The 13933-nt window shown below is 51.0% G+C and overlaps 1 protein-coding gene across 1 annotated transcript; it reads right to left on the bottom strand.

Moving 5' to 3' along the window:
* Positions 1-11071: 11071 nt before the first annotated feature.
* LOC118016748 (trefoil factor 2-like) lies at positions 11072-13519 on the bottom strand. The gene is made up of 4 exons (XM_035014384.1): positions 13432-13519; positions 12630-12779; positions 11596-11742; positions 11072-11109 (listed from the first exon to the last, which is right to left on the bottom strand). Exons 1-4 carry the CDS (start codon positions 13517-13519, stop codon positions 11072-11074), a joined length of 423 nt encoding a protein of 140 aa, XP_034870275.1.
* Positions 13520-13933: the final 414 nt, after the last annotated feature.

The raw sequence follows: 13933 nt of genomic DNA, 5'->3' as shown, positions 1-13933 counted from the left end.
TAGGCCTTGCAACATGAGGTAAGGGGAAGAGAACATTTTCTCCTCCTGGCCTGGGGCTGCCTGGCCGACCTTAACCTCAGTGCAGTCCTCAAATGACCCTGGCCTGCAAGGGGTCTACAAGCCTACACCATCTCACATGAGCACAGGTATTCTTCAAAGCTCTGGAACCACACAAGCCATGGGATCAAACGTGAGTGCGTCATGCTCCGTCATGTCCTGACATACGTGTTGTATGTTCTGATGGGACGCTCGTGTGAGGATATGAGTGTGTGTGTCTGGCCCTCAGCGTGCTCAGGCTGCTCTAACAGAAGCCCATGGCCACTGGGTGGCTTATAAACAGCCTTTATTTCTCACAGATCTGGAGGCTGGAAGTCGAGGATCATGGCACCAACACGGTTGCCTTCTGGTGAGGGCTCTCTTCTTGCTCACCGACGTTTCCACCTCACGTGGCAAAGAACAGAGCGGGGAGAGGGGAAAATTTTGCAGTTTACTATCAAAATCCTTCCCGCAAAGTAAATTTCAGGTTTAGATGGTTTCACTGTGTCATTCTGTCAAAGAGCTCCTATCTCACGCAAACCAAGAAAGAAGATGAGGAAGGACTGTTTCCCAGATCATTTTACGGGGCCAGCATAAATCTCCTACCCAAACCTGGCAAATAGATTATGAATTATGAAAGACCATCACAAACATAGATTCAGAGAAACCTAACAAAATACTAGCAAGCTGAATCCAGCAACATACCATAAAGAGCAACACATCATGGATGACAAGGGTTTATCTAACGATAACAAGGTAGGTTTAACATCAGATAATCCATCAGTGCAATTCACCACATTAATAGAAAAAATGAAAATAAAAACTGTGATCATTTCAATAAACGTGTTAAAAGCATCTAACAAAAGTCATACTCACACATGGTGAAGACTCTCAGACAACTAAGAATAGAGAGGACCGTTCATCCGCTGATAAAGGGCATCTACCAAAAAACATCACCGCACCATTCTTCATGGTAAAATATGAGCCTTCTCCCTGTAAGACTGGGACCAAGGCCAGGATTCTTACTCTCATTTCTATTTAACATTGTAAGGGTGGTTCTAATAGATGTAGTAAGGCAAGAAGAAAAAAAAGGCATAAAGATCACAAAAGAGGAAGTAAGATTGCCTTTATTCTTGGGTGATAACTTTACTTCCAATTGTTTGCTGCTGATATGTAAAAACACAACTCATTTTTATATTAACTTTGTGTCTTATAATTTTGTGGTTTTAAAGATTGCTTGGGATTTTCTAAAATCACACATATCTTGAAGGTACAGTTGATAGGTTTGACTCAATTAATATTCAGGCTACCTATTCAGCAAGACATGACAGGTGAATAAAAAAGCCAAACCACAAACTAGGAAAAGATATTTGAAACCCATGCAATTGATAAAGGATCACTATCAAGGACACGTAAAGAATTTCTACAAACCAATGAGAAAAAGACAAACAGCAGTTTTTAAAATACACACAGAAGTAATTTACGGTAAAGCATGGAAAGAGGCCCAGTGTCCCTCATAGTTGGGAATGACAGAAGAAACGAACATTTACACGCCATTTCGCTCACATGGATTGTACCCATATCACAAAATACCGACAAGCGTATAGAGAAAAAGGAACTCTTCCTCAAAGTTGCTGAGGGTAAGTAGTGCATCTACTTGGGCAAGCATTTTGACAATACCTAGTAAATGAAACAAGTGCATATTGTTTTGATAGGAAGACACTGGGGATAATATACGTAATTGCTTACCAATGGGGGAATGCACTCCACATTAAAATGAATGCATCAGACCTATTTTTATCAATAAGAATAAATTTCTAAAGTGTAAAATACAAGATCAAAAGCCTGTATATTATAATACCATTTCTGATTATTTAAGAAACAACAACAAAAAGCACCACATACTGTTTATGGGTATGCATAGGAATAATATACACTGACTTCAGAATGGTGCTTAACTCCAGGAAGGGAGGGGAAAGAATGGGTAAAGGTGGTACTTTCCTTGTTTTAGTTCTTCTTTATAAAATGAGAGGTATCAAGGCAAATAGAACAAAAGTCCAGCATGAATAAATCTGGGTAGTGTGTATACAGAGGAGCATCCTACCTTACATACTGTTTATCTAAGAAAGAGGATTTGACATCTGGCTGCTGAAAATTGTTATTTAAAAAATCCAGATACCATAAGGCGGTTTGGGAAGCACGGGGAGAAAGCGCTGAGAGTGACCAAGCCTGGGAGAAGCCGGCTCTGAGGCTCGGGATCTGAACACCGGGGTCCTGGTTTGGAGGAGCCATTTTAATGTTCTATCGGGGATGCCTGGTCAATATCAAAGAGGCTTATCTGGTCCAGGATGAGGGAGGGAGCACTCTGGAATCCCATCCAGCATCCATCTTAATAGCAAATAACGGCTCCAGTCATTCCGAGTTTTCTGATTTTGATTCCTAGGTCCCTGGGCCTCTGCAGTGCAATCTCAACTTTCTCTCCGTATTAGTAGGTTTGCCAAATCTGCTCGATATGAAGACCTGACTATGTCCCGGGTGGGGGAGGAAGAGCGTGCTTGAGCGTGACTTGGTATGCCAGCAGGGGAGTGCCGAGGAAGCGATCATGGGTTCATACTATTAATCTCTGAACCCAAACATGCTATTGGTGTGTCCCCTGCTGCGTACTGTCTCAGCCTTGACCTCAAAGTCCATCAGAGAGAATAAACTACAGATTGTGATTCTGACTTTCTAGAAATGAGCACTAATCCATCAGAGGAGAAAAAATGGCCCATTAGATTTTTCACTAAAAGGTAGCATAAGAATGATCAGAATTGAAAGTATCTCACGTCTCATAAAAGGCAACCTTATATCATACCTGATTCTTTCCACCACATCCCAAGTTTTAGCTCAGCTGCACTCGTTTTTAGGGAATTCAAAAGAAATTGAAAGCAGAGCCCACCCTTAAGAAATGCATTGTTTGCCAAAAGCAAAAAACATATTGAACCATCAATGAGAATGTGCAAGATGACCTGGGCCAGATTCTCCACATGCTTCCTTGCACCTGTCTATGCGGGCGAGGGAGATTCCTCGGAGCGGGGGGAGAAATTCCTCACAGCCAGCTCCCTCTGCAGGGCTGCTCCTCACAAGGATTCTGGCTGGTTTGTGTTGAAGGTGCCACATGGACTTTTGTTGGCTTTGAAACCAGTATATATCACATGTTGGCTCTTCCGTTACTCGCCATCACATCACCGTTTCAAAGAATGTTTTTGCCCTGTGGTCATGTACGCACTGCACTGAGTATGTAACCCATCGGGGAACTGAAAGCAAAGTGTGAGATCACGAAGAATGGCAACATCACAGGCAAGAGCCAGCCTCAGTGGCCAATGCCTCCCTGTAGTTCTTAGTTATAAAGGTGCCCACCGGGTCTCGAGGCTCATAATAGCCCTGTTTTGCATATCGAATGGCAAGAAGTTAATACTGTGGTTCATTAGGAGATTATTCATACATCCATAGCACTCTACGATACCTTGTTTTGAACGACTTGAAGGGTTTTGCCAAAGCATTAATATTTGTTGAGCTCCTGTAGGTGGATAAGTTGTTGAACAAAGGACAATCGGTCAATATTTACCAAACATCCTTTGTGTGCATAGGCTTCAGCCCAGGTACTGGGGGTGGATATAAAGGAAGAAGATGATGTGGTCAACACTGATAAGTCAAAGTCAAAGACCACATTGTGGGATCCGGGCGCCTCCCTAGAGCTGCGGCGACTGCCCTCGGGTGGCTCTGCACACGGGGCAGGATCCGGCAGGCGAATACATTAATTTCAAAAGTGAGGTCACAAACACACACGCGGGCTGTGGGAGGAAAGACATGTGGGCGTGGGGTATCAGCATTAGCGCCTTACTCTTCTACTGGAGGCGCTGTTGAAGGGACGGGAGACTGCACTGGGCTCTGCCACGCGGCAGGGAGGTCATCGAGTCAATGGGGGATGTGTTGCCTAAACGTGAGGAAGGTGCAGCAAGAAGGTGCCTCTCTCCAGGGCATCAGGGCAGAGTGAGACATCCCCAGACTCGGAGCATATGTGGTGGAAGACACCCTGGGTGGCCAGGGGGCAGGAGGGTCCGCGGTGCTTGGCTTCCAGATGGCAAGAACCTAGCAGAGTGTCATGGGCCCAGAGATAGACTGGGAGTCAAGCTTCCACGGGTGTCCCTGGACAACTGAACCACGGTTTCCTGATGGATAACCACGATGCCTTCCAAGGCAGTGTGAGTCAAGAAGTGACGCACAGAGCAACCTAGCAGGTAAGATGCCATCCACTTACCAACAGCGGGGGCTGTTGCCTACATGACAGAGACCCATGCGGTGACTGCTTTATTATGACTGCAATGATCTGGGGGTGCAAACGATAGCCATCCTTGGTCCCTCGTGACTCAGTTCCACGGGACTTGGTCTAACTTGCTAACCAGACTCCTGAGTTTGATGCCCAGAGCTACTGACCGGTCCTGGAGCAGATCCCTGGCTTCAGCTGACTTTCTGGCTCTTCTCCTGAGCTGGAAGCTGCTTGCTGCTCAGCACCTACCTACGGGAGGATGGAAGTCCCTGCTCTCAGGTGTCTGTGGCCGCAGGATGGATCAGTGAAGGGAGTAAGACAGGTCGACCCTGGCCTGAGGCTCGCGGGTGAGGAATCCTGTAACACAGAGCTCCACCCTGAGGCCAGAAGTTAGTTATCAGGCAAACTGCTTCATTCGAGGCAAGCACCCGGTGGCTACTGAATGGAAATCGGAGGCTGAGCATTTGCTCATCATCACACTTACATGGACCGTAAAACTAACTGAGAGCAGGCAGACAGGAACCCCGCGTGGTTTCATTTGCCATGATGAGGATCATTTGGGTCATAATTCAATACACTCAGTGCACCAAGTTACATTTTGCAGAACACTGTAGCCACAAAGCAGAAAAGTTCAGATTCTAGAGCTAATAAAGAACTCATGTGTTATTATGAAGTTCGAGAGTGGCAGGCAGGATAAAAGCAGACGTTAAGCAATGCTGCCCAACCCTCCCGTCTGTTGGCACCTTTCACAGAATAAAAAGCCTCAAGCCCTTTCGTAGGAATTACAAAAAAGAATGGGTAGTAACTTTGTAGGGAAGAGGGTAAAGTGAATTGATACACAAATATTTTATTTCTGATAAGTGTTTCATTAAGAACATAATAGTTAATATTCTGGTCATTTTTTTTCTTTTTAACATTGTTTTTACTTTCTGGAGAAATGTGGATGCTCTCAACAAGATTTTTAAGTCAATCCAACAGATAACTTATCTGCTGAAGATCCGAAGATGGATTTTCACTGGAATTACTTGTATTAAGATTCTCTTCATTTGCTTCCTGTATTTCCTGATCAGGATTCCATTCGCTTTCTGCGCTTAACCAATAGTCGTCATGATTAAAAATTATAAGTGGAATTTATCAGTAGATTGCTAAAAATATAGAACTTTAAAACACTAATGATCAGAGGGGATTTATCTAGCAGGACACTGAGTGAGTAGGGGATGCCATCTCGATGATCCCACAAAATAGAACTCAGGCCAAAGCACTCACACATGACAAGAAGGACACTTTATAAGCCACAAGTCACAGTGAGGATGTAACAGTTATAAATGTTTGTACCCATAAAAGGCTAGGCAAATGTATTCTGCTTTACAAACCAGAAAGAATGGTCATGCAGGCAGAAATGAATAAAAACACAACTGATGAACGTTGGGGACACCATGCTGGGCATAAGACAAGTCATGTGAACAGAAAACTAAGTAAGGAAATAGAGACTCCAGCAAAGTAATCAGTAAGGTAGATCTTAGGACATGTGCACATCAGGCTTTAAGTCCTGCCCGAGTGAAAGAAGACAGGCCCAGGAGCACACGCTGCTGGAATGTGTGTGTGAGATTCCAGAAGAGTCAAAACTGTCGTGAAAGAAGGTGGATCATTGGTCTCTTGGGGCTGGAGGTGGGAGGAGGGTATTGACCTTGAAAGGGCGGAGAGAATTCGGCATCTTCCTTGCGGTAGCGTCTCCATGACTGTGTACGTTTTTCAAAACTCAACGAACCAATTCACCTAAAACAGGCAAATTTTATTATATTGAATTATACCTCAATAGAGCTGATTAAAAAAAAACGCTTTAACGTTTTTATAAGTGTTACCATTCTCAGTGTTACTAGTGTAAAGAGACTGAGCTGATTAATGATGCTGTGACTGAGTTGTTCCTCACCCCAAGTCCGTATGTTGAAACCATGACCTTCAGGCTGATGGCATTTGGAGACAGGGGGTGAGGAGGTGGGGGGGTGCTTTACAGATACGACTAAGCTTAAATGAGGTCATAACTGTAGGACCCTGATCTGGTAGTGTGGTAGGATCACAGGGTTCTTGTCTCATGGAGTCGAAGAATGAATCTCGAGGACGCAAAAGGGTGAAGTGAAAGTTTATTATGTGAAGGTGAGAGCAGAAAGGAAAGAAAAGAAGAAGCTTTCTAGAGTGAGAAGGGTCCCGAATGCGTTGCCACGGAGGGCTTCCACTGGTAGTCCTTTATGGAGAACTGACCGGGAAGCTTGTGGCCTTGAGTTTCTTGTGCCGACTTGGTTTGAGCATGGACTCTTGATGACCCCCTTCATGACTTAATTCTTTGGGGTTTAGTCATTTTCTATGATACACTGTAGCCGCCAAAGAAAAATACCAGGTGGTCTGCCTCCTTATGTCTTGTTCACTCTGGCTTAGCTTCTGCCTGCCAGGAATAGTCTCAGAGCCCAGCCAGGGGCCCCCTCCTCTCCCTGCCTAGACCTTAACCCTTTCCTTACTCAGTAAGATTAGTGTCAATATAAGAAGAGACTGGATCTCTGTCCTCCCCCTCCCTCTCCCCGCCCCCTCCCCCTTCCTTCTTCCCTCTCTCCCTCCCTCTGCTTTGCAAACCCACATCAATAAATCTGGCCCAATCTGAGTTATAAGTTTAGCAATTTACAATAGTTATTGAGATGACTCTCTTGACATTGGGAGGCTCAGTAGAGTCAGCACACCTTTGCTGCCCCAGGAGACCCACAGTGCCCAGTAGGTGAAGGCTCAGTATAGTCAGCACACCTTTGCTGCCCCAGGAGACCCACAGTGCCCAGTAGGTGAAGGCTGAAGTAGCTGAAGGCCACCTCCCAGGGTGGCCAGCAGAGGGCACTGGAGGACCGACGTGTGAGCATCCTTGGCCAGAAGCTCTTTGCGTTCATTAGCCACCTATCCCAAGGACAAACAGAACGGTGGTCCTTCTTTCCTCAAAGCCACATTTCTGACTGTGCTAAATGAAGGTGGAGCACTTACGAAGTTCCGTGCTCTCTTCGGAGGACAGGAGATCGTATGGAGTCTGCCACCCTCGGGGCCTTGGGGAAAGCTGGTCACCAGGCCTGGAGCATGGTATTGGCACCTCCACGTCTGAGCGGCCAGGGGAGCCTGGCTGGGCTGGAGCAGAGATCAGGCTCTTTCGGGTGCCGTGGACCAAGGAGACTGTTCTGTCCAGGGAAGCTCAGACAACTCCCAGGAATGCCCCGGAAATCCCCCACAGCTGTTCACACAGATGCAGACGAGCCTTGGGCAAGGGGTTTGTGAAAAGCGGGGGACAATGGGCTGACAAATTCCCATTTCACTGGAACACCTCTGGCCAGGCCCTTCCCGAGGAGCTGGCAGCGGCATCGTGCCAACCTAGGACAGGACCACTGCCCACTGGGAGCACAGCATGGCCAGAGCCATGGAGGAGCCCTGGGGAGGGGACTTGGCAGGGACTGGCCTTCCTGCATCAGCAGGTAGGATCGTGGAGGGTCTGAGAACTGTGCCCGGAGACAGCGGGGACACTTCCGTCTCCCCGGGTGGGGGAGCCTGGCCTGGCTGCGTGCTCACTAAACACTTGCTATGTGCCTGACACTGTTGTTGGTACGTCTCATAAATGAACTCATCAGACCCTCCCAACAAGCCTCTAAAAAATGATCCTGTTAATTTTAACCCCCACTTCGCACATGAGTAAAATTAGGCACAGAATGTCTAAGTATAGCTCTCAAGGTCACACAGCCGGGAAGTGAGCTCAATATAGAGATCATCTAGAACAGAAGTGCAGTATCTCTATTTTGGAGATGTAATACATACACGCTTTGGCAGCACTCTGATTCCAGGGGCCCCACGGCGGTTCAGACTGTGCTTCGGTCTTTTCCTCTCTTTCTTTAGGCAAAGGGGGCGGGGAGGGGTGTCCACAGAGGGGCTGGGCCCCTGGACCCCCCAGCAACAGCTAGGGGCACATGTGTGTATGTACCACGTCTCCAAAACACATGGAGGGAATACGTAGTACCTATGATGAATACACAACTGGTCCTCATTATCCACGGATCCTTATCTGCAAATCCACCTACTCGCTAAAATTTATTTGTAGCATGAACTTTGCCAGCCGGAGTCCAACAAGGTGACGCTCTGCCTTCTTGTTTCAGGTCTCAGAGTGAAGGCAGATGTCTTCTCATGGCCTGTTGGGACCTCGCTTTATGCATTCTTGTGCTTTTTGTTGGTTTGGCTGTTTAGATGGTTCCCACGCACGGTGGGGAAGCGCTGTCGGGTGGCCTGGGGCGAGCGGCTGTGACGTGCTGTGCACACGTGTACGTCCAGCCAGGGCTTACAGTGCTGGCTGTTGTGAGTCCGGTGTTCCTGCACCAACAATGTATATGAAATAAATGGTCTTTAAGCAGAAACACATACCAAGCAAGGTCACGGATTGATCCTTGATGAACTTGCTCAGGAGGCGCTCAGGAACCTGACCCTGTGTGTCCCCCAGTCTCAATGGCTCAGAGTTTCCTAATTCAGTGTCAGTGACTTTATGGAACACAACTACCTTGAATAGAGAATCCCACTGTCGCGTATTCACTATATGGTGAATGTGTCGTGAATATAAGGAGTAGGTATGTGTTCTTGGGCTCTACCCACATTCTGGATGCAGCCATGCTGCTCTGCACACAGAAGGGGCTTTTCAACACGTCCCCGCCTGGTCCTGTCAGGACAAGAGAGCAGAGTCAGCTCTGTCCAGACTCTCCGGAAGGAGCCCACTGTGTACCAGGCAGCTCACGAAGATTCGTTTCAGTTCCCACTGCAACACGGCTAGGGATGGAATTAGTACCCGTATTTTACAAACAGAAAGGCTGAAAATCTGAGAGATAGGAGAACCTCCCCGAGGTCACACACCAGCGATATCAGCCCACAGGTGCACTGTGACATGTCCTATTTTTCCCTCGGCCAAAAGGCTCCTCAGAGCATCTGTCTACCTCAGCCGGCCAGGCAAGGACTGCATGGCCCTGGGGAGCCGGGAGACCGCGACAGTGGAATTGAGGGGCAGAACTGGACTTCCCCTGCCTCTGCTCCAGTTGGGGGCGACCGCTGCCAGACCCTGTGCACCAGCCTCCCCGCTCCCCCACCAGTGAGGTCCCACGGGAGCAGACACCACAGAGGGGACCAGGGAATTACCTCATCGCAAGAGGAGAAAGAGGAAGGTTGGCTTTTCTGATGGGGTGAGTTTGAATGTCACCAGCTGTTGTTCCAGGGGCAACGAGGACCCTAGGGTGGCCCACCTCAAGGATGAGGTGGGGGGCAGCACTACCCCAAGCATGGTGGGGTGCCCCAGAGTGACCTGCAACCTGCAAGAGTCAGAGTACCTGACACGGAGTAGATCTGCCAAGTCCCCCGGGCCCGTGGCGACGGCCAGTGCAGTTCTTCCAGAAGCCGCCCTCAGTTATCAAGATCAGCTCAGAACCCAGGGTGCGCGCACTGGGGAGACCCCCGCCCAGGGAAGCGGGACTGGGGAGGGGGCATGAGGAGAGAACTCTGAGAAAGCACGCCCTGTCCCCGCACCCAGAGATGCGTGCCGAGGGGCCCGCAGCCTGAGGATGGGGGCCAAGGACCAGAAAATGCCCAAGGAGGCATGAATCCAGGAGCTTGCACTGAACCCAGGGTGCAGGACGGCCATGACGCCAGTGCTGGGGGCAGAACCCCGAACTCTCTATCCATGGGTGTCGGTACAGAAGTGCTATGCAGGTGGCATCGGGAAAGAAGGACAAGCCACAGAAAGATCTGCCCGTGTCCTCCCCCTGCATGCCCACCCCCGACCGAAGAATGCCAGGACCCTTCCGCGGAGACACACGCTAGGTTTTTGCCAAAACCCTCCCATAGGGTGACTTGGCCTCGGTGGCAGTTGTCAACCTCCTCTTTGGACCCAGACTTCGGCACGTCGCCACAGCTGCTCGGGGGTGGAGGATGGGAAGCGTCGGAGCCAGCCCACCCCGCCCCACCCCTGCGAGGACGGACGGTGGTGCCCCGCACTCCTGCAAAAGCCATAGTCTGGGATGCATTTGGTAAAGGCGAGGCAATTTTGTAATTGCAATCTGAAATCAGACGTTACTGCAAGAGGTTTTCAGGGCTAAAGTCATTTGAGTTTCTATACAAATGATTGGGAATGGGAGCGATCGTGGATCGTGAATTCCCTCTTGCTGCGGGGGTGGTTTGCACCGGCTGGGTGAGTTGTCCCCACCCCCCCCACAGACACTCACACCCTCACACCTGTATGCACGCACACTCCCTCTCTCCCTCTGTCGCTCCACTTCTGTGTCAATGAAGCCAAAAGGAAATTTAGCAGACTTTAAGGGTTTTCTTTATTTGAAGAAACGTATGTTGAACCAGTGAAAAGGATAAAAAGCAGATTAAGGGAAGCCAGGAACTCTGGAGACGTGAGATGCGGTGGTGAGTCTTCCTCATTTCCAAACACCCAGAGAGCCTGGTGGGTTCTCGCAAGGGACTCCTCTTAATAATGGCAATCTGGAAGTGTGAAATGCCAGTGGGTGGGGACAGTGTCTGGGGGCCGAGGGAGCCCACGGCGACAGGCCTTGGGGGCTCCTGTCAACAGGCCCATGACCAGACTTCCTGCCCAAGGAGCCCCCCCCGCCCTTGAATGGACACTTCTTGGGGGTCCATTCTCCCCCACTAACTGGCAACTGTCCAGAGAGACCCTTAGGTCTCTGCTGCGCTCTGTGGCTCACCCTGATGTTCTGAAACGGGGAAAGGAAAGCGTCCGGCATGGGCAAGGGCACGCTGCCCATTTTGGGGGCCGTGCCGGACCTGTCCTTGGTGTGGATAACTCAGGGTCGGAGACGCACTGTAGCTAAGGCGGGGGGGACAACCAGACCCTGCCGGGGGGGCCCTGAGCAGGCCGCCATGGGCAGAACTTGACCCTCGTGCTCACGGGTGAGGGAAGAGCAAGGCCCACGGGAGAAGGCCCACGTCCGCCCGGCACCCGGCACAGCTCGTGGCACTTAGTGGCCCTGCCAACGCGTGGCTGCAGGACAGCTGGGCGGGGATCCAGGGGCGTGGCGGAGGTGACCCGCTCTCCGCGGGGGTCGCACAAGCCCCCCTCAGAGCCGCCTTTTCCGGAGATGGTCCCCACTGGGCTCGGGGGCCCGGCCCCGATGGGGGCCAGGCCTGGGGCTGGCTTGGGGCCCGCCTTGGCTCCCAGCCCCCGCCCCGCAGGACGTTACCTTCCACAGACATTGGGAAGAAACACCAGGGCACGTTGACGATAGTGTCGGAAAAGCAGCACTTGCGGGACGCGCACTGCTGAGGGCTGATGCCCGGGTACCCGCAGTTCCTACGGGCGGACACTTCCATGACACACTGCTCCGCCTCTGGAAAGGAGCAACACGGAGACTCAGGGAGGGCAGCCCAGCAACCGGCAATGTCTCTGTCCGTCCTCCCACGGGGATGCGGCTGGGTTCAGCCTCCCTGTGCTAGGAGCGGCTGCTGGACCACGACCCCCCAAGGACCGTCTAAGGGCTGGCGCCAGCGCCTGACCACCCAAGGATCTGCACGGATGCTACAGGTCTGACGTCCTGGGGCCTTGGGAAACTCAGTTCACCTCTCTGGACCTGATATTCCCATCTGTAAAATGGGTGACCACCGTACTCTGATGAGAACGGGCGGTGAGCACCTTTAAGCAGGTGAAGCATCTTGCTGAAGTCCTGAAAGCCAGCAATGCTTCCACCAGAGAAAGGGCCCTGCCTAAAAGCCAGCCGTGTGTCTTGTCCCCTTCGGAGCCCAGGGAACCTGCAACGGCTGTGGCCGGGGGGCCGTGGGTGCCGGGCTCCACCCCCACGGCATGCTCTGCACACGCAACTTTCTTCTGTGCATGCCTCGGCACGAATAATTACCTTCTATTTTGCGAGTGTGCGCTGCCGTAAACCTCATCCTCAGAAGAACATCCTGGAAGTCTTAACTGAATCTCTTACCATTTGAGGCCTGTGAGCAGTTATGTGGAGAATGTCCTATTAACTGCCTTCATATCCCTTAAAAGCTCCTTCAGAAGTCGCAGCTTTACAGCTAAGAGAGGCCTGGGAGCTGTTTTTCCTTCTAATCGTACAAGAAACTGTGATGGCTTCTCACAGATACCTGTGGGAGGGGCGAGTGGCTGACCCTTGGGGCTCCAGGTGGGGACAGCGGGCCAGAGGCCGCTGTCTCTTCCCTTCTGGCTGGCTGGGGTGGGGACGGGAAGAGGGCCAGTTCCTCGGCCAGTTACCTTGCTTTGGAAGGGAGTGGAAACACCAGGGGACGTTGGGGACTGTGGAGTCAAAGCAGCATCCCATGCCGAAGCACGTCTCAGGGGTGATGCCCGGGAAGCCACAGTTCTTCCTGTTCTGGACTGCGATCTGTGAGCACTGGCAGGGGGCTGGGGGGAGAGCCTCGGTCAACCTGTCCCCCCATGGGACCCGCCTGCTCTCGGGGGCACTTTCGGACCCTTCCCCAGGTCCAGCGGCCACACAGGGAAACCACAAAGTCTGATCTCTCCCAGATTTCAACTATGCGACGTCTTGAGGAACAAACAGGGCTTTGCAGAAATTATTAGTTTAAAAAAAAAAAAAAAAGGAAGGAAAGACTTCAGGAAATATGGCAGACGGTGGACCTCGGGAAAAGTCAAGAGGAAAGGTGACCAAGGTGGGCTCCAGATGCCCTGGGGGCCACCTGCCCCAGCCCGTCTCCCCAGCCGGCCCCCCAGCACCTGTGGTCATGGAAGGAGGCCTTTCCTGGAGGTCTCACATACCCCTGGGTGTTCTTCCCAAATGGCAGAAAAGGATGCACAAATGCAATCAGCCCACATCACGGGGCTCAGGATGCCTTTTTAGCTACTTCTGCTCTCCAGTGAGCCCATCATACCACCCTGTGGCTTTGAGGAAGACAAACAAGAACAGAGACCCACCAAGGGCAAGGGACTTGCATACGCCCATTGCATTTGGGGTTTCTCCCGGCTCGCGGGCCTGAATGCTCTGTTGCCCAGTCAAGGACGCTGAGCTGCGCAGGGCGACATACGGGTGGTCACTTACAAGGTTTCTGGGCCGCCACCAGGGAACACAGCCACTTGTCCCCCAGGACGAGGAGCACGGCCAGGAGCTGGACGCTTCGAGATCCCATGTCCACGCCACACGCTGGGGCCGCCTACCGAATGCGCACCGCCCACTGCCATGAGCTGTTTTATAATGTCCTCTCTGTTTGCTCAGCAAACTCAAATAACTTTTCTCTGTCCCCTGTGGCACCAACCCCTCGGGTCCTTTGATGGGAAAAGGAGCTGAGATAGGCCGCTGGGCAGGAGACCGAGTGGCCGTGCCTACAGGCAAGGCTTCTGGCAGGAGCTCCCGTGCCGTCCCAGGGCCAGGAGCCAGGTCGCACCAGGATGCCAACGTGGAAAAGCGGCCACATGCACGTCTGGCACTGGGCAGCCCCAGGGTCACACCCAGGAAGGGATAAGCCTGGTATGTCTCCTGATAAAGTACGTGGTTATCACATGATTTTTTTTTTTTTAATATTAGACCCAAGGTTACTGGGGAA

The sequence above is a fragment of the Mirounga leonina genome, unplaced genomic scaffold (assembly GCF_011800145.1).
Source record: "Mirounga leonina isolate KUSES-001 unplaced genomic scaffold, KU_Mleo_1.0 Mir_101413, whole genome shotgun sequence".
Classification (NCBI taxonomy): Eukaryota; Metazoa; Chordata; class Mammalia; order Carnivora; family Phocidae; genus Mirounga; species Mirounga leonina.
Note: the sequence above shows the minus strand (reverse complement) of the source record. Positions and strands in the feature narration are given on the sequence as shown.

What these genes read in the sequence shown, in the direction of transcription:
- LOC118016748 (XM_035014384.1), bottom strand. Translation starts at nt 13,519, where the DNA reads ATGGGATCTCGAAGCGTCCAGCTCCTGGCCGTGCTCCTCGTCCTGGGG. An exon ending in GGTGGCGGCCCAGAAACCTT is followed by an intron (nt 12,780 to 13,431) that starts GTAAGTGACCAC and finishes CTCTCCCCCCAG; the next exon opens with CCCCCTGCCAGTGCTCACAG. An exon ending in CTTCCCAATGTCTGTGGAAG is followed by an intron (nt 11,110 to 11,595) that starts GTAACGTCCTGC and finishes TCCCCGTTTCAG; the next exon opens with AACATCAGGGTGAGCCACAG.